This window comes from Diorhabda carinulata, chromosome 10 (assembly GCF_026250575.1).
Source record: "Diorhabda carinulata isolate Delta chromosome 10, icDioCari1.1, whole genome shotgun sequence".
Classification (NCBI taxonomy): Eukaryota; Metazoa; Arthropoda; class Insecta; order Coleoptera; family Chrysomelidae; genus Diorhabda; species Diorhabda carinulata.
In genome coordinates, this window is record NC_079469.1 from 9,297,682 (window position 1) to 9,316,602 (window position 18,921).

General features: G+C 32.1%; 1 protein-coding gene across 3 annotated transcripts in view; it reads right to left on the reverse strand.

The window, feature by feature from the left end:
- The window catches only part of LOC130899108 (neuroligin-4, X-linked-like), a 113,297-nt gene that overhangs the window by 41,578 nt on the left and 52,798 nt on the right, over positions 1-18,921 (reverse strand). For all 3 annotated transcript variants that reach the window (XM_057808878.1, XM_057808877.1, XM_057808879.1), the window contains exon 4: positions 44-244. In XM_057808878.1, coding sequence (XP_057664861.1) covers positions 44-244 — 201 coding nt within the window. The remainder of the gene's footprint in view (positions 1-43; positions 245-18,921) is intronic.

Sequence of the window (18,921 nt, forward strand, 5' to 3'; positions counted from 1 at the left end):
ATTATGTAGAAATTCTCTGGAGAAAATAAAGTCATATACTCACGATCATTACCCATGATGATCATTGGACTTATCATCAACAAACTAGCACATACAGCTCCAGTACCATGTCCAAACAACGTCACAGAATTGCTGTCACCTCCAAAAGCAACTATATTATCTTTTATCCATATGAGCGCAGCTATCTGGTCTACCAGTCCAAAATTACTTCGAGAGGTATCTTCGGTACCAGCTTTCAAAAACCCTAGAAATAAAAACAGTGTTACAATATCAATTAAACTGTGTGATCGATAGAATACCTCTTTATTCACGATTGCGCGATTCTATGCCTCTATCAAGTACAATAATTTGTATTTATCAAATTTTTAAAAATAGCTGAAATTTAAAAGTTTAAACATCGAGATCCTAATAACAAAATACAGCGAATGAACTTCCATATTTCGTGAATGCTCTAATTCACATTTCAAAACAAATCTCGAATAAAACAAAATAAGTTAGATGTAATGAAACCAGATTAATTGTAACTACGTTGATGACATGGGACGTTAATGAGAAAATGCTCTGCAATAATACAATGAAAAAGTATTATTCGCAGCTTATGAATCTCTAATATAATAAACAGTGTCATTTAATTTTTTAACAAGAAAAATCAAGTAAACCTTAAGAATTTGATCAGGAACTGTATGGATTTTTCAAATTTTTCATTTTGATGCGCGTGTTTTTTAGTTTTTCAAACTATATTAATAATCTTATATTTTTTCAAGAAAGTGAATATTTTACATATATTCACTAATATTTAAAAGTGTTATCTCTCATTTTAAATTGGAAAAGTAGTCATAAGTATTGTAAAGCTCCGAGAGAAGGTGCACAGTTATAAAATAAAATAAACGTATTGAATTCCAAAGTAATGTAGGTTGTACATTAAATCTTACGCGAATTTGAGGTTGATGCCTTATCCCGCTCAGTTAACGAACGATAAGGTGGTGGGATATACTAACAGTGATAAGCCACAAAGAAAAGCTACAAAACAACAAACAAATGAGCTTACAGATACACAAACATCTAATATTGGCGTCTAAAAAGAGAATTTAATATCAAACCATTTTCAACCTCTTTCTCGATATTTTCTTGTATGCAGAAAATATCATTAATATAAAATATTCGTGTATAATTATTATAACTAGATAAGAAAAATGAAGAGGTTGCAGCAGACATTGGGTGAACTGCCCTAAAACTATCGAATAAAGGTTATTCTTAGTCCAAAGGAAAACTTCATCAATGTTAAATTAGGATTAAGGGATTGAAATGATCATAGTTCATAGAATTTAGAACTTTAAACGGTGGAACAAGGTACATGGGGTGATAAGTCCTCCGTGTAAAAAATAAGACATTTCATGCAAATTATCTGAAATGAAAAGTAGAATTTTTGGTCTGAGGATCGATGTCGGCCGACAATATATCTGTCGGGTGGTTATACTCTACAGACGGTATTATCAATACCAATGAATTCTCAAAAAAGTTTTTTAGCCAAGATTGAAGAAACTTTGTACTGAGGAAGCATATTAAATTCCAAGCTGCATGTCTCACATCAAAGATGAATTAAGGAAATCAATATTCTATTAACAGAATGAATCTCTATTAGACCTGATCTAACGCCCATAGTACATTTAGGGCTCAAAATGAAAATGAAAAATGATTAAAGCACATTTTCTCAATCACTGCTAGTATTTAATGGAAGGATTTGAGAAAAATAGATATAGTTAAGGTACAAGATTGACAAGAATATTTATATACAAATACCATGGAAATATATGCTGTGTAGGAAGCTAAAGGTAAACGTAATGGTGAAGTTCTGTTTCTGTTTGTGATAAGTTTATTCATGCATATTAAATTTCTTTGATAATTGTGACCAAATGCAAAAGGATAAACACTAATAAACAAAAAAATTTATCATTATTTTGTTTTTCTAGAATTATATTTCGTCAAAATTGTTCCATTTGAAGTCCGACCGGACTCGTATGGATATAGATTGTTTGAGGCATACTTGTTCTACAGCAATGAATAAACACTTGACGATTATTATAACTGCAGCTCTGGGAAGAAAAGATTATTGTTCAAATCTCTTAGAAATGCTTTGTTATTCGAGTAAATCCTTCTACCATCTGAATGATAAATGATTAGCCAAATATAAAATAGGAATGGTAAAAGAAAGAGATTTCTGTCGCAATTTCTTTCAGAGTGAAATGATGTTCAGGATTAGATTTTCTATATCGTTTGTGGAAAAAATGTCTCCTGACTTGTGCTATATTTAAACTATTAACGCAAATCCTATTATATTCTTATAGATAGTGAAAATAGATAAACATACTTAGAATAAAGAAAATTGAGTATTGTGATCAATTGAAAATCCCCGATTTCAACTAAATAAAAATATATTCATATTCATCAATAATTGTAGATTTTTTGTAATACAATTTGATCTCAAAAATAAATAATATTGTGTTGTTGCCTTGCCTTGAAAAAAGCTGAGGGCTCTTCTAGCTATGTGATAAGATTCTAGACTACAAGCTTAGAGGAGGAATACAATATGATTTTCTTGAAATCCCCAAAGCCCCTAGATTAACCATAATTGTGACATAAATATAACCTCCATTTTATAAAAATAAAATTGCCTTCCAGATTCTATCCAAAATTACCAAATATCTTAGAAAGGTAAATTGTTTTGATATTGTTATGAACTCTTTCACAACATGGACAGTGATGCCGGTCCTGATTGATTTCAAAAGAATCGAACATTTGACGCCGGGTATAAACTTCGTGGAAATAAGCGGAAATCTATGATGATTTTTTGCATAACAGTTTACTTTGTTCTCATAGAATCAATTTCTAGGAAGGCATTCTCATCTATTTACTTACTTTCTAGAACTGAATTATCGAGAAGTTCTTTTTGTATGAAGAGTGAACCAATGGAAATAGTAAAAGGCAACCGGTGACTGTAAATAAATTATATGAGTTAGTGAATAGTTAAGTAATAGTGGATAATTATTATAAATAAGGAGTGCTTTCGTCGGTGTTTGAAAACAATACACGTTCATTTTCAAATAAATTGGAAGTAAATAAAAGAATGACTTCTTGAGATATTAGACATCAACAATGGAATATGCAGGTCTCTGAGTTTTCGCCGGCAGTGAATGTAATCAGAATCAATTATCATACATCATTTTCTAACTAGACCTCGTAGAAATTTCGAGACTAAGCTTTTTATTTGTTTTTAAACGTAAATCTGGGCAGACGATTCTTTGATATAGGAAATAATAATTTGATTCCAGAGGTATTTTCTCATTCGTTACTTTGTTCACCGGTTAAATTGTGACATAAATCATTCACGACAAAAATGGAGGGTAGGTCACCCTTTGGTACAAAAGGCAACGTAGAGAATATCCCAAACGGTGCTCAGACAATTGCAATTCCGTTTTATTAATATTCCTCCTTTTAATTCTAGATTTTAAAGCGTACCCGTATTATTTTGAAAAGCTAATTTCAGATGATTAAATGCCAGCCATTGGAAGTTCCTTGCCTAATTCAGTTATACAAGACAAATAAAAATGTAAAGCACCGTCAGCTGGACGCGATTCGTTTTCTCGGTTTTTTAAGAAATTAACCTTTATGTTTGCCAAAAATTAAACCTATTAAGGCCAACCAGCCGTTACACTTTCAGAATTCCGATCTCATATTTCAAAAGTAACGAGGAGATTGTTTTCTTTTTTTGACTTGATTATTAGTTACCATGATGCTACACTTTTTCATGTCTATTAATTTGACATAAAAATCCATTAGAAAACTTTTAACAAAAATAAATATAATGAGGATTGTCTAATAATATTCGTGTTAATCATGAAATTATGTTTTAATATAATGAAAAAGAAACAGAGTCCAATAACAATTATTCCAGTTGAAAACTGTACATTTTATAAGCTTGTTTGTGTCAATTTTTCCCAGATTTTTCAAGAACAAAATCGAATACAACCCTCTTCTATAATGATATCCTCAGAACACATTCCTCCTTATGTTACGAAAGATTAAAGTGACCTGTTAAATCAAAAATATGGTGGAGATTAGTTCCATGAATAACAATTTGATGAATTTTTCCTCTATCAAAATGAACAAAATATTTCTCAACCTGTTAGAATACCCAATAATTTGAAGGCTAAACCAAAAGCTTGAAGACAATGATTTAATTTAAATCGTATATTGAATAACTCAACATAAAAAATAGATGAGGAGGGTGTTTCTATGTTCAAGAACAAAAAGCAAGAGGTGATTGAAGTATAAAAAAGTTTCTCTTTCTTCATAATTGTTAGACCAGAAGTTCCATGCGCATCATAGATATGACAAAGATGAGAACGAGAAATATGGGAAAGATAAATCCCGATAAAATTATATGGTGTGGCCAAAACATCAGAAACTATTAAGAAAAACATACAAACAGAAAATACAAAATCTAATGATGTTGTACAAGAAGCCTGAAATAACACAAATAGTTAGAGTACAAAGAGCAATTTGGTTAAGACATGCTGCCAAAATGCAGCAGAGAATTTTTAGGATGGTATTTGAAGGTGGAAAAGGTGAGTAAAAGCAGCCCCAAAATAAGTGTGGCTACGAGAATTCAAGTAGAATATAAATCAGGAGGAAAAGATCGAGTGGAGAGAATTAGTAAACGACCGAAGAAAGTAGAGAAAATAGTGAAGAAGATTAGAACTAAGGATCTAGAAAATATGTAGTGCTTAACCATACCTTTAAAGATACTCAATGGAATGGAATATAGGAAAATAAATTCCGGAAGCGGAGATAGCAGCCTGAAATCTTCGAGTACCAACAGAGGAGGAGTCACTAATACAGATTCCATTTATTATTAGTGCTATCTCAGTTTTTCTAATTGATTCAAAATGTACATAGTTATCTATTATTCTAACGTATGGAATTGAAGGCACCTAGGGCGCTAGGGCCTCTGACCTTTCACTGTGATACGAATATTTTACCCAAATAACGGCGACGCTGAAAAGAGGATTAGAGGCGGCAAGGTCAACAAAGACAGTTGAAAATCTTGCCTCTGTAGATTAGTCAAGTCAAGGCTCCTTGATAGAATCCAATTGACCTAGCCTACCCTACTTAATGGGAAGTTCAAACTCAACACTTGCAGTTCTGAGGAATGGAACAAAAATGAGATCTGCTCATATTTAGATAATATTAATATTTACTACAAGGATAGTTTCCTCATGAAGAAGATGGTTGGAGGGGAGGTATACAAGTGAAAAGAGAGAGGGTAGAAGATAGAAAGATACGTTTCTGTTATTCAAACCCAGCTAGTGGCCTTATTCAATAAGGCTCAGCTTTTTTCATAAGATATAATATATTTGTGTGCACATCTACTCAAACAATGCAGGGTACTGATAGCATTGCATAACTACAAAATAAAAACTGGTTCTGTAATGTTACAAACCGGTGGAAGCGTGGTAGAGTTAGATCAATAGGCATAGAAAATAAAATTAAGGTCCTGTCCAAGCTTCGATACACTCAGACGCTGAGATGGCTTCCACTGCTTCGAACCTCAATAATTAGCACGATTCTCAATGTCGATTTATTTTTAACAACACGACCCGTTCCACTTTATATTAGTCCTCTTAAACTACAACAACTGGAACATATATTTCGACGAAAATGAAAAAATGTGGCCTAAAAACAAATTAAAATTATTGAATTATTTCCTGTCATAACTCAGTTCCAAACTGACTCATTAAAAATCAAATTGAAGGAGTCATGCCGTCATCTGGTTTTCGTATTTCCGAAAAGTTCTTATTTTGCATTGAGTTTGGATTACTGTCTCTTATACTGTATACTTTTGTCGTTTTATAATTATATGTTCAACGATGTAGTAGGTTTTTTGATGAGTAATAGAATTATCTTCCAAACAAGAATCTCAAGGAAAACTTGTACATTCTGTCCAATCATCCCAATATTTCCATCAAATTAATAGGATAGTGTATTGCTAAGAGAGTAAACTGCTGTATTTTACCGTTGGAATTCCATAATAATGCTTTGAACAGTATGGTCGGTTTTTTGACCAAATTAAGTATGAGTATATTATATTTAGTCTGCACCTCACTGCTTAGTTTTTTGAAATATGTGCTCCTTTTTCGATGCTTTTATTTGTGTCTGATTGCACACAGAAGGTCATAAATTGTCTTTCAATTTTCCTCGCCGTAGGGACTTGATGTCTAAGTGACTGGTCCTGTCTTACTTAATACACGGTTTATACCACCACTACACCAACATTCATAATTACACTGTCTGACGTGCGTTTCGATAACCAAGTTATCGTCTTCAGAGACTAAAGGTAACTGTTTGCCTTCAGTTAATTATAAATGTTGGTGTAGTGGTGGTGTAAACAGGGTATTCAGTATAAATATCGCAAACAGTTCCAGAAACTCCAACATATTTGTTCCTGTCAAGAAATGGAGTATAATTCATACCAATCAATAGAAACGCTGATCTCAATATACCAATGAATTATTATGAAATCAATTTTTGTTCTTTATTTCAACTCCAATCTTCCTCTCAATAACAATTCTTATTCTACCATTGTTTATTGACTTATTGGACTGAGAAAAACAGATTAACTTCATATAGCGCTAATTACGTTTATATTGATATCTGTACTCGGTATCTCAATTGGCGTTCAACCATCAAAACTATAAGTGCCTGGGCTTTTGCCGGCTTCAAATAAAAATATAATCTTCTTCGTTCAGATTTAGTAGGTAATAACATAACCGTAAACATGTTATACAGGATTCTCAAAGCTCAAAATCAAATAAAAACCTTTTCTATGGAAAACTAATGAAATAAATCAAAAAGTGGTGTACTGGGTCTTGGGATTCCAATTTTATTATAGTTATTCAACCTTTGAATCGTACTTATTGGCCTCTCAAATTTTCGAGATAAAAACGTATTTTTCGAAATAATTTGTGGAATTTCACTATATTTTATGTTTGTTTGGAAATTTTCCATGAAATTCTGGATATTTTTCGTGCAATATTTTCTATATACCTCACTTGAGATTTCGCTAAAGCTTTCGTTATGTATATTATAATTACTATATTAAGTTAAATTGTTATTTCATATTGCTTTGTCTATGAAATATATAATTTTCTCATGACAATAAAACGTATCTTTCTCTAACTCTCTTTTCCTAATTGTTATAATTTAAGAGTTATAATTTGGAACATATCCATAGAATTTGAAATAATACAGTAACATTGGAGTTTCAAACCTTCTTTATGATCATAATAAGTGCCTCAAGTTTTGCTGATTCTGTAGAAATTGAAATCTTATTATAGATATTGATACAACATAACTTCCTGAATAGTGAATATGATTGTTTGAATTTTTTTTGTTTTAAATAGATATAGGGAAAATATCTCTTGAAAAGAATTGTTTGTATGCATGTTAACCCCAGATTACAACCCGGATTTTACAAACGGCTCTTTACAAACCTACACACAATTGTCGGAAAATGAATTACTTACATGGATTAAAAAACTAACTTAACGTAGAGAAATATATAGAAAGGTGCTTGATATATCTTATTAAGATGTTATTTAATTGTTTTAATAAGCGAGAATCTGATATCACTATATACATCTATTCAGGGTGTCCCACGATGAGTTGAAACTATCTGTATATGTCAAAATACTTATAGTAAAATCATGAAAATTTCTACGTTTGAGTTTTCGGATACGATCTTTTTAATTAAAATATTCATAAAGGTTGCCGACCTCCGGCTGTTCCATAAAATTTAGTAGCATATCTTATTATTGTCACAAATGGTTGAATTTTATTAACTTTTGCTTAAAACGAACCAAATACCTTCAAATTGTGAGTATTATGTGCCATATTACCATGTATTAAAAGCAAATTTACTTAATCTTCTTTATTTCTTAGTGCTCGTATCAAAGGGTCAAAATAAAATAGAAAAAATAGTTTATAAGGAACTGTAACGGTCAAATTTTTTACAAAAAAATTAATAACTCAAAAATTATGTATTTTTCGAAATATTTTAGATGAAATTATACTAAAATTTCACGTGGATATTGAAAATCTTCCAATATACAAGGTGTTCTATTTAAAATAACAAAGTTACAGTCGACTTCCGGTAGAACAATATACAGATAGTTTCAACTCGTCGGGGGACGTATAGTTTGAATATTTAATACACATAATAAGTTATATGCTCATAGATGAAACTTTTTAGGCAATAAAATGGGTCTACGTATGATATAATCGAAATTATCCTGGCCTATTTCTTTTGTTCTCAAACCTTTTTGGGTTACCGGTTCCTCTTGAAGCAGAAACCCACACATCCCGTTCAGAATATACTGTATTAAATTAATAATGAAACGGAAAAAGATAAAAGAAAAAAATCCGCCGTTTGTGGTGAAAACATTCATATATGGGTCATTTAGATTCTATAAAACTGGCTAATATCTCAAGCTCGTAAATATTCATAAATGAGACAGAATGATAAATACGTTTCACGGTTTCATATTTCTGCATACCACCGTTATTACACATTTCATCTTCTTTGTTTGTGTGATGAGTACAATATATTTTTTGCAATTCAACACCTGACAACGGCGTGAGTTATGTGCCCCAATTGAATATTTAACTAATTATTCATTCAACTAATTCAGATTTTTTCATAGGAAAATCCACAAGTTAAATGATAGATATGGAAAAGTAAAAGTATGGGAAGAGGTGATACAATATGCTCCATGCACAAAATCGAATATATAGATCAAACTTCATCAATAAATAGTTTATATAGTTGTGTTCTTCGACTATTTCCAAAAATGTGGAAAATTAACAGGATTGCTCATAATTACTTATTTAGGTGTACGGAGGAATTTGAACTATATAAAAGAAAAAAGAAAATGCTTTTCCATCAGGACAACGCAGGTTCTCATTTAGGTCTTCACCACGGCTAAAATTTACTAATTGTACTTTGAATTGATTGACCAGCCACCATATCTACCATATCTGACTCCTCGTGACTGTCCTGTTCCTTAATCCTAAAGCTTCACATGTAGAAGAGAGATTTTAATAAGACGAGAATATTAGGAATGTTTTACCATCGCTGGACTACATGTACAGACTACAGGGGACTATGTAGAAATAAATATGTATTGAAATAAATTTCTTTGCTGCTTGGTTACGGTTGGATCTCTACTAAATATTTGAAATTTGGTTATTTTCCTGTGAGGTAAGCAGCCAAATTAACATGGACCACAATCGGTTTTTATTATATTCGCGCTCAATAGAGACTTTCGCAAAATTTTTGACTGTCGAACGAGCAGGAGCATTTTTACACAGAAATCAGGTAGTAGATTCCTATTAAAACGTGCAAGTGTTTATTTTCGCTGGTTTTCTATGGTTTCTAAGAAAATACCGCGAGTGGTTAGCGAAGCTGTGTTGAGGAGAGCTTTCTGAAGTCTTGGAAAACTTGAGTAAATCTCTATTCGTGACTGGTCCTATATTCTATATCCAAATATAAAATATTTTGGTATGGATAGTATAATCCCAAAGCTAAACTCTCCTTATAGGAGATATCTTATTTAAAAATCCATACAACCGTATCGTACAGTTACGTCGGAAGCTTTTCAGAGAACCCTTGTACAAGTCTTCCATTCAAAGTAACACGCGTGTTCTGAAGTGGCATTTGAACACGCTAAGGCGTACAAACTTTTCATATAATTCATAATATTTCATCATATGTTTTGTTTTCAAATTCCCTATGAAATGTTCAATATTTTCTATATAATATTTGCTGGTGTCATATTAAAAGAAGAAATGCTAGACCCATCCCGAACGTAAGTTTATCCAAAGTAAACGTAGCCATGTTTAATTGCGCACACCGAATAGATCTATGACGTATCATTCTTATGCCACTCTAAAAAATTCGGATGTTTCTAAATTATTCAATATATTCATTCGACAATACTTGTACTTCTCCATTACAATGATTGTTCACATAAGGCTTGACGCACAACAGCCGTTTTGTCAAAATTTTGTTAAAAGTTGTCGATCATCCACTACAGCCCTGATTTCCTATTCAGTGAGTAGGTTTTTAGTAATGACAAAGAGCTGAAGACGTGTCTCCAAAGCTGGTTCCATTCACTGGCAACAGAGCTCTATGACAGAAGGATTCAAAAGTTGATCCAATAATATGACAAATATGTTAAATTTCGAAGAACACCGACTAGTGAATTCTTTTCACATTTTTCGTTTAATTTATTGAGTCTCAAAGGTTCTAGAGAATGTGGTCCAAAGAATAGATGTCAGATGATATCGATGACAGTTTAATCAAACTTTCATGAAAATAGACCAAGTACTTTTTTGCTTAGTATTCTAACCCAAACATTATTCTTTTGTAAACATGAGGTGTAAAATTTTCTCATATTGAAATAATAGCTATAGAATTTCAGTGATTGATGACGTATTTTAAGTGGATTTAAATAACATTATAAAATATAAATAAACTAGATAAAACAAGAAGTGTGATAGTAATTTAAACTGAGAGGTTTTGTTATGTTTTTGTCTGGAATTTGATTCATTAATATGGATGTGCCCTGTTGAAACTTGACCGTATGCAAATACAGAATATGTGGATAATATTTCAAGTAGAATAATGAGACAAATGCTCTTAGAATCCGTTAAATAACTTGTTTTTTTTACATCAGTGGTCTACAAAGCAAGATGTGTTTTTTCTTTAACCAACTACCATCAAATTATAGAATAAATATAGTTTATGTCTACATTTATAATCTTTATAACTCGAAACCGTCGAAGACTGAACATAAATATGTCGATTGGGTTTGCCACTTTTATTTGTATATTGTCTTTATTACGTTTGTAGGCAATTTCTCAACGACTATTCCCCTACAGAACATTCTAAGGAATGTCCTAAGAGGCCATGTACTTGACAAATAGCTGGTAAATGTAATAAAAGACGATGCTCTTTTCAAATTTATCACTAAGTCAAACAGTTTTACAGAAAATAATTATTGAATGGAATCTAAAATAAAGAATCGTTGATGGAACAATGGATTCAAATAAAAACAATTTTATAAAGGATATAAAAATTATAAGTTCGTAATTAAATATGAACTACATATATTTGAAAATATTGAAAGTTACATTGTAGATGCAACTGAGTTGGAATATTCAAAAATGAAACTTGTCACTAGATGGACTCGATCATTGTCAACTTTGCCTAGACTTCCGTATCATGTCGTGGACGGATGGTAGTAGATTTTGGTAAGTACAATAAGGTGGAGGTGGGGACTCTAAATATGGAATATAAAATTACGGAAGCACCTAGAGGCGGAACTATGGCAATATGATTTTTATTATTACCATTATTATGTACTTTGTGCTCATCAAACTCCTAAATACAATACAATCTTTTATTTTCAGCACACTAAAGCCAAACATTTGTAATTAACTTTTAATTGTGCAATATCACCTAGCCTATACACAGCTAGATTGATAAAGGTGCTTGACATTGCGTAACCACAGGTTCTGAGTTCGAATCTAAAATCTACAAAGTAAAAATAATTTAAATAATTGGGTTGGTTTAATTCAAATATTGTTAAGTTAAATTAGGTTAGGTTATGTTGCTTTAGATTAGGCTAAGTTATGTTTGTTGGCGATATTCATACTGAATACACTGTTTACACCACCACTACACCAACACTCACAACTACACTGTCTGACGTGCGATTCGATAACTAAGTTATGGTCTTCAGAGACTGAAGGTATACTAAAATCTAATAACTTGACTAACTCACTAACTAAATCAATTTTCCCACCAATAAACCTCCTCGCGCAAAAATTAATTCCCGCGGGAGAGAATTCCTTGACGGGAATATTCATGTTTATTCTTTGACTACTAAACTATAGACTGGGCTGTAAACAATTGGTTCTTTGTCCTTTGTGTCTTGCAGCGCGATCGGTAATACCGGTCCGCCCATATTTCAAATGGGCAATGTGCTCTTTAAACCGGACAATAAAGGATCTCCTAGTCTTTCCAATATACTTTGGTCACAAATACCACAGCTTATTTCATATACACTCTTTTCCAAATTTGGTTTTTTATCCATAGGATTGACCAACAATTGTTTCAATGTAATGTTGGATTTATAAACCACTTTGAAACCCATTCTGCTGAATAATCCTTCCCACCCTCTTGTTTGAAGAGGAATGAAAGGTATCAGAGCAAATTTTCTTGTTTTTTACTTTGAGTTTGGAAAAAAGTGGTTTCACATAGAGATTCCTTAAACCTATGACTGTTGATTTACCTATTTACAATTCTTTTATCATAACAGTTAAGTACAGCTACATCCTCAATGGAGTACTTTTCCTTATTGTATATCTCGATGGCACGTGGAAAGTGGATTAACCGATGTAACAGAAAATGGAAACTGACGATCTCATGTTGGATACAATGAAAAGAATCAGCCGAAATGTACCTGAACGTAACGGTGTTTTCCCTAAATACATCAAATTCTAACCTATTACTATTCCTAATATTGAAGTATCTAAAAATGGTAACTGTCCATCTTTCTCTTTCACAGGTGAACTTTATAGATATTTTGAGTTGAATTACAAAATGAATTCGTCTACGTTCGCCGTCTCCATATTGGATATGGCAAAAATATCATCCACATAACTGTACCATACCCTGGGAAAATACTGAAACTCTTGACTGATTTGTTTTTCACAATGACTCATGAACAGTTCAGTCATAAACGGTAATAGGCAATTATCCATTGCTGTTTCTTCGTTTTGCTTGTAGAATTTTGCTTCTTCACCGTCAACCTAAACAATATACCAACCCCCATTCATTTCCGTCACCGATATGATAGTCATATCTTAACTTCATCTATATATTATCAATTTTAGCAAATCTAACCAAAAGTTTATTTCATTCACAATGAAAATAATTTTTAAAACTTTTGTTACATGAAGCAATCACTTTTTCCAGTTATTTTCAATAAGTTCGATACCCTTCGCAGAGCGTAGGCCCCGTTTAATCTCTGCTACCCAATATTTTCCCGTTGATAACAAAGGAACAGTCTTACCCAGACAAGAATCTGATTCAGCTTTTATATTTGTGGGCCTAAGGCCTTCCATAAAAAAGTATTGTATCTTATAACGATGAACAATTCCTTTGATGTTTACCAATTCACTGCCAAACTAAACAACGTGGCTTATTCAAACGATTTGAAATATGCTGTTTAAATTGTGTTCTTTTGAATACAGTAGTAATTTTCTAGCAGCTACCGCCATCATTAGGTCAGACGAAGTACTTTTGGACCCTCGTTACTTCTTCAGATTTTGTTGAGTTATCATTACTTTCAATTCTCAAGTTCTCCAAGTTCTATCTTCATTTTTCATTCTACATTTTTATTTTGTCTTTGTCTCATAATAAATTTTATACTGTTATCGAATTCAATTATTGCATTGTCTTAATTTGCATTATCAAATTTCTTGAAAGTCCAACAGTGGTAATTTATTCCTTGATACCAAAAGAGGTCGACTACTTTCAAAAGAGAGAAACGTGTGAATTCCCTCCTCAATATCTTTCAAATTATCATCATAGCTATATGTTTTTTCTTTGCTGTGAACTGTTGTTCTGAAATTTTATTCAGTTACTATAGTATTTGTTAAATGCTGCATTTTGAGTTCAAATAGTAGTCCCACACACTATTTATACCACCAATATACCAACAATCTATCCCGAAGATGATAACTTGGCGATGGGAATGCCCGTCAGACAATATAATTGATATTGTTGCTCTAATGGTAATGTGAACAGTGTGTGCTATAAGCCATTCTCTTTCTACCATAAAGCAGGAAGTTTTTCTTTGTTTGCAATAGCAAAAGCGTTGGCACGATTCATTCGGGGAGATAGTCTACCAGCAGATTTTCTGCTTCATAAATAATGATTTAAGAGCTTAGTTTATATTAATATTCATTGACATATCCTATTAAACCTTCTGGCAATACCTTGAAAGGAACTCCTTCCATTACAGTGGTAAAATCAGCATTAACAGTATCAGTTTCAAATACACGCGTTTGATACCATATTTCAATTCATATTTTTCATGTATTCATAATATAACAACAATATATTGCGTATAATGGAAAGGTTATTTATTATTTTATCAAAAAAAAGATGATTCTAGGATCAAGTGTCGTAAGCGCTGCTTATTTCTAAACAGAAGTTGTAGTTGTCCTCATAAATATTCCATGGATATAAAAAATAGAAATTCTTACAAGTCACGCAATTCACATGAAGATCATCAAATTTTGTTCACCAATAAAGTTATAGTGTCACTTGTGCAGTGCTGACACTTATCAAATCTTTTGACCACGAAATTGGGAACAAGATCAAAATGTCCCTAATGCTTGACATGGTGCAAGAAACTGCATGCAATTTCTTGCAAGGTCCATCATGGCTGAAATTAACAAATACCTCACCTAATATTTGATTCAATATTTTGTGACCGATTCAAAAATAATGACAATAAAACTAAGTAAGTATGTAAAGAAGTGCCTTGGTATTGAGGTATTGAGGTCTGCTGAACAGATTGGTTATTAAGCCAACAGTAACTAGGTTTCTCCCTAGAATTGCAGCCTACACGCAATGAAAATATGTCGCAAATGCGACATCTTGCACATAACAATCAGCTGAACTTCATTTGCACATGCTTGTTATCAAGAAATATTGCTTAACTTCAACTACTTATGCTTTTGATCAAGAAATATTGTGCCTTGCATTACACGTTGTATTGCATCATGTTGTCTAGCTGTCTTTAGAGATCAAATCACCCAACATTTCTATATACATATATTCGTCATGCTCTAGAGAATAACTCAGACTAAACATTAAAATTATGTTTTTTCTATTTTCTCCATTTTTCATAACAATTAATGAAAAAACAATTGAATACATTTTCAATGTTGTTACCAAAGGCAATATAAGTAACTGTGTATATACACTTATCTTATTACTCTGCTTAACCAACCAACGAAGTAAATATTCTTAACAGCTCCAACATTTCCTTTTGAATATTTTTTTATGACTCACTTTACTCGGTGTTATTATTATATACACAAAGACTTCATAACGTTACCTTGAATAAAATGTTTAGAAGTTTTGCTTTAACATCTGAAAATAAATTTGCCTCGACGGAAATCAAGCGGCAATCATCTGGGAAAACATTCATAACAAAATTTGTCAAGGTAGTGAAAGATAAAAATCTAGTCACTTATAAGGATAACTTCGTTGAAATCTTCTGAAAGACAGATTCGGACTAGTGTTTCGTTACCAATCTCAAAAGTGAATTTACTTCCTATTTCCCTTACAACATTTCATAAGGAAAGTACTCGCAGATTTCAATTAGTTTTAAACCACAAAATTATTCCAAAAACTTAGTATTCGCGGTAACGTAGTTGAATGTAGAAATGCAAATAATGTTTCCACAGAATTTATATTGGATCAATTTGAATAAGGGTAATGGAAGAGATAACCAATTATCAGGATTTTTTATTATTTATCCAAACAACGCCTTTTCAGTTAAGCAGATGGGAAGATCATTTATGTATTTACCCAAATTAGAACATATTGAGATTTATTTTTGAGCATATGCTTTTGATATAATTACAACTGAATGTATAAAGATAAAGATCAAAAGGCTGCATGATGGAAAAAGAGATAGGGGGACAGTCTCAACCCACTATTTTCTAAGTTAACGATAAATGAAATACTAAAAAATGTGAAGCAATGGACAAGATATCTACAAACAGGATACCTCAACATGATTTCAATAATCTCAGAAGGCTCACTATATGAAAATGACATCGTTATATTCTAGCAGTAAAAAACATTGAAGCACCAACAAAAATTCGGATACAAGAGATGGAAAAACTGCGAAAGGAAATTAACACATGAAAATGTAAAACAATATCAATGAACGAGGAAAATGAACAGAAAGTCGGACTAACAGCAAAAGAACAAGAAAAAGAAGAAATAGAACCAGTCACAATTTTTGGATATCATGAAACAGTGATACCAGATAACGACAAGATAGAAGCGGAGGTTAGAAAAAGAATAAAAAAAGGAACAAATGTATACTATGCATTGAATAAAAGTGACACATGGAAGTCAAACGTAAGTAACTAACAATAGAATTGATAGTATAGTGAACGCAAGCGAGGTAAAGTACCCACGAAAAATAATAGAAAAACCTACGATAGCATGTGAAATGAAACTATAAAGAACAAATCACAACAGGAAACAATCAAAGAAAAAATAAAGAAGAGAATCTTAAACTGATTGGCAGATTCAACTAGGATGGAAAAAGATAGATTAAGAAAATGAACATGTAAAGCAAGAACTATAAGAAGGAGAGAGGCAGACCAAGAGAAACATGAAAGAAGAGAGAGAGAGAGCCGTTGGATGGTTTGTTGAAGTTGGGCCTGATGTAGAGCAACTCTTCCAAACATCCAAAGCTATAGGTAAACAAAAGCAACAGACAATAAATATATCGAATGATTACAAGGACTGGAAAATATGGAGGAAATGGGTATCTAGATAATAAACAAATTTCCTATGACCTAGAGAGGGCAAAAGAAGAAATGGAAAATTATTGAAATTAGCTTCGAAACTGTCACAAGCCAGAAAAATGTTCCTTAATTGTCATTACGAGAAAGGAATCACAATTCACCACTTCAAATTCTCTCTAGTTTAGGATGCTTAATCTATATGCACTATTTAATTGTTGTGGATTATTTTATCTATTACATCGATTCCTAATTTAGCGGATAAATGTAATAAATCTCCGACGAAAGATTTTGCCTATTCTGATGCCTCGTCGCTTTCAAGTAATAAAAACGAAAAGCAGTAAAATCATTACTCACATTACATCCGCACAGCTACCCGGATTTTCTATGAGTTTTTGTTTTTAAAGTACGTTTATGTTCACGACTCTTGCAATTAGTTACATTATTAATTAATACTTTTGACTTCTGACGCTCCAACACTTCTAATTTTCATTTTCAGTTGTCTTCAAATATTCTACTATATGATCGTTGTTTCACTGAGATTTTGATTTAATGTGAACACTAATCACTTCGAACTTATTTATAGACGGTTTGAAGTTGTGTTCACGATGTATTGGAATGAAAAGAATTAATAAAATAGTGACAGAACAGAATTCATATATTTTTTTGTGAGAAACGGCGTCTTTTTTTCATTTTTCCACGTACTTTGCGAATAGAGTAAAAATAAAAACCTAGCTCTCTACAATAGCTACAAAGCTCATTCATAATAACTCTATTATCCATTTTTTCCGTCCATTATCTCCACGGTAATATTCACACATAAAGTTTTTTTCAAATCCTACATTCTGTGTTACTTTCTCTATCATTTACTCATATTATTTTTGAATATTCATAGCATCGATCTATCTACCATCATAATAGATCAACTGCTCCTCACTCGAGCTTCATTGCGTATGAGAATAGTGGCATGATGACTGGTTACTAGATAAGCTAATTAAACAACCATTTACATATTATCATCAGAACCCTCTAGAGTGTAGCCTTTTCTTACTCATTTTATTCTTTCAGTATCGTTATCGACAAATTATAGTCTTGTCCGTCTATTTCCCCCTTGAGTTTAATATACATCAATTTCCTAATTCAACTGGTATTTCATATTTCAACCTCCATTCTCACGTCGCCGAAGTACTAAGAGATATCTAAAAAAATTGGAGTGACAAATTGCATTAAAATCCCCCTATCTAAAATATTCTTTTATGCAGAAAACTCTTAAGAAGTTTGCTGATTCCCGTTCCTCCTCAGGGCTTCATAAATACCAGTCCGATACTGAACTACCTCCTAGAGAATTTCTCAGAAAGGAATACAAAATCTTTATTGCACAATATCTAGCCCAGAAGGGCGAAGACCGCACAACTTGAAATATTTCCACGTTCATTTTTTATTTTCTCATACGTTTCTAGTTTTGATCCCCGAACAATTTAATATTTCTATTACTTTGTGAATGTTTTGAAGAACAAATACAAAGAATCGACCATCTGTTTATCTGTGAAACTTTAAACGATTTCACGTATCCTCCGGCTGAATCTGATACTGGAATATTTATTGTCAAAGATTTCGTTTAAACTCTATTGATAATAAAAGATATTAGGTCTGTTGTAGGTGAATGAATATTTTTCTCAAATGAAGCTTTCAAGCTTAGATTGGTAACGAACAAGGTGAATTTTTGATGGGTTTCTTTTTGCGCAGTTACTGTGTACAGATAACCTTGCGGGATTGACCCTTTTTATGGAGTGTGATAGACGTGTTTTATCAGTCTGGTCTGGTATTTTTTTTATGGAATTACTCTCTAAGACACAATATAATGTCCTAATAATATTCATTGTTGTCTGTTCATCTTCAAGCAAAAAGCTCGAGCCCATACCACCTTTTTATATTACTTTCCTTCTTGTTCAGTTTTCACATTTTGTTTATTTAATCTTGTTATGAAGTTGACATGTTTTACAACGATACAATATTAATTCAAATCTCACTGGAAAATGAAAATTTTGTGTAAACTTTTCTAATTTATGTCTAAATAATTGAATGAATGAATTCGTTCAGTTTTTAGAAGTTATTTCTTAGCTTGAAGTATTTCTTGAAAATTTAAGAGGGCCATATTAATGTGCATCAAAATTTGCGAGGAGTCATGAGCTTCTTTGAAAACACTAAATTCATAGTGCCGGAAATGCATTTTTGGCG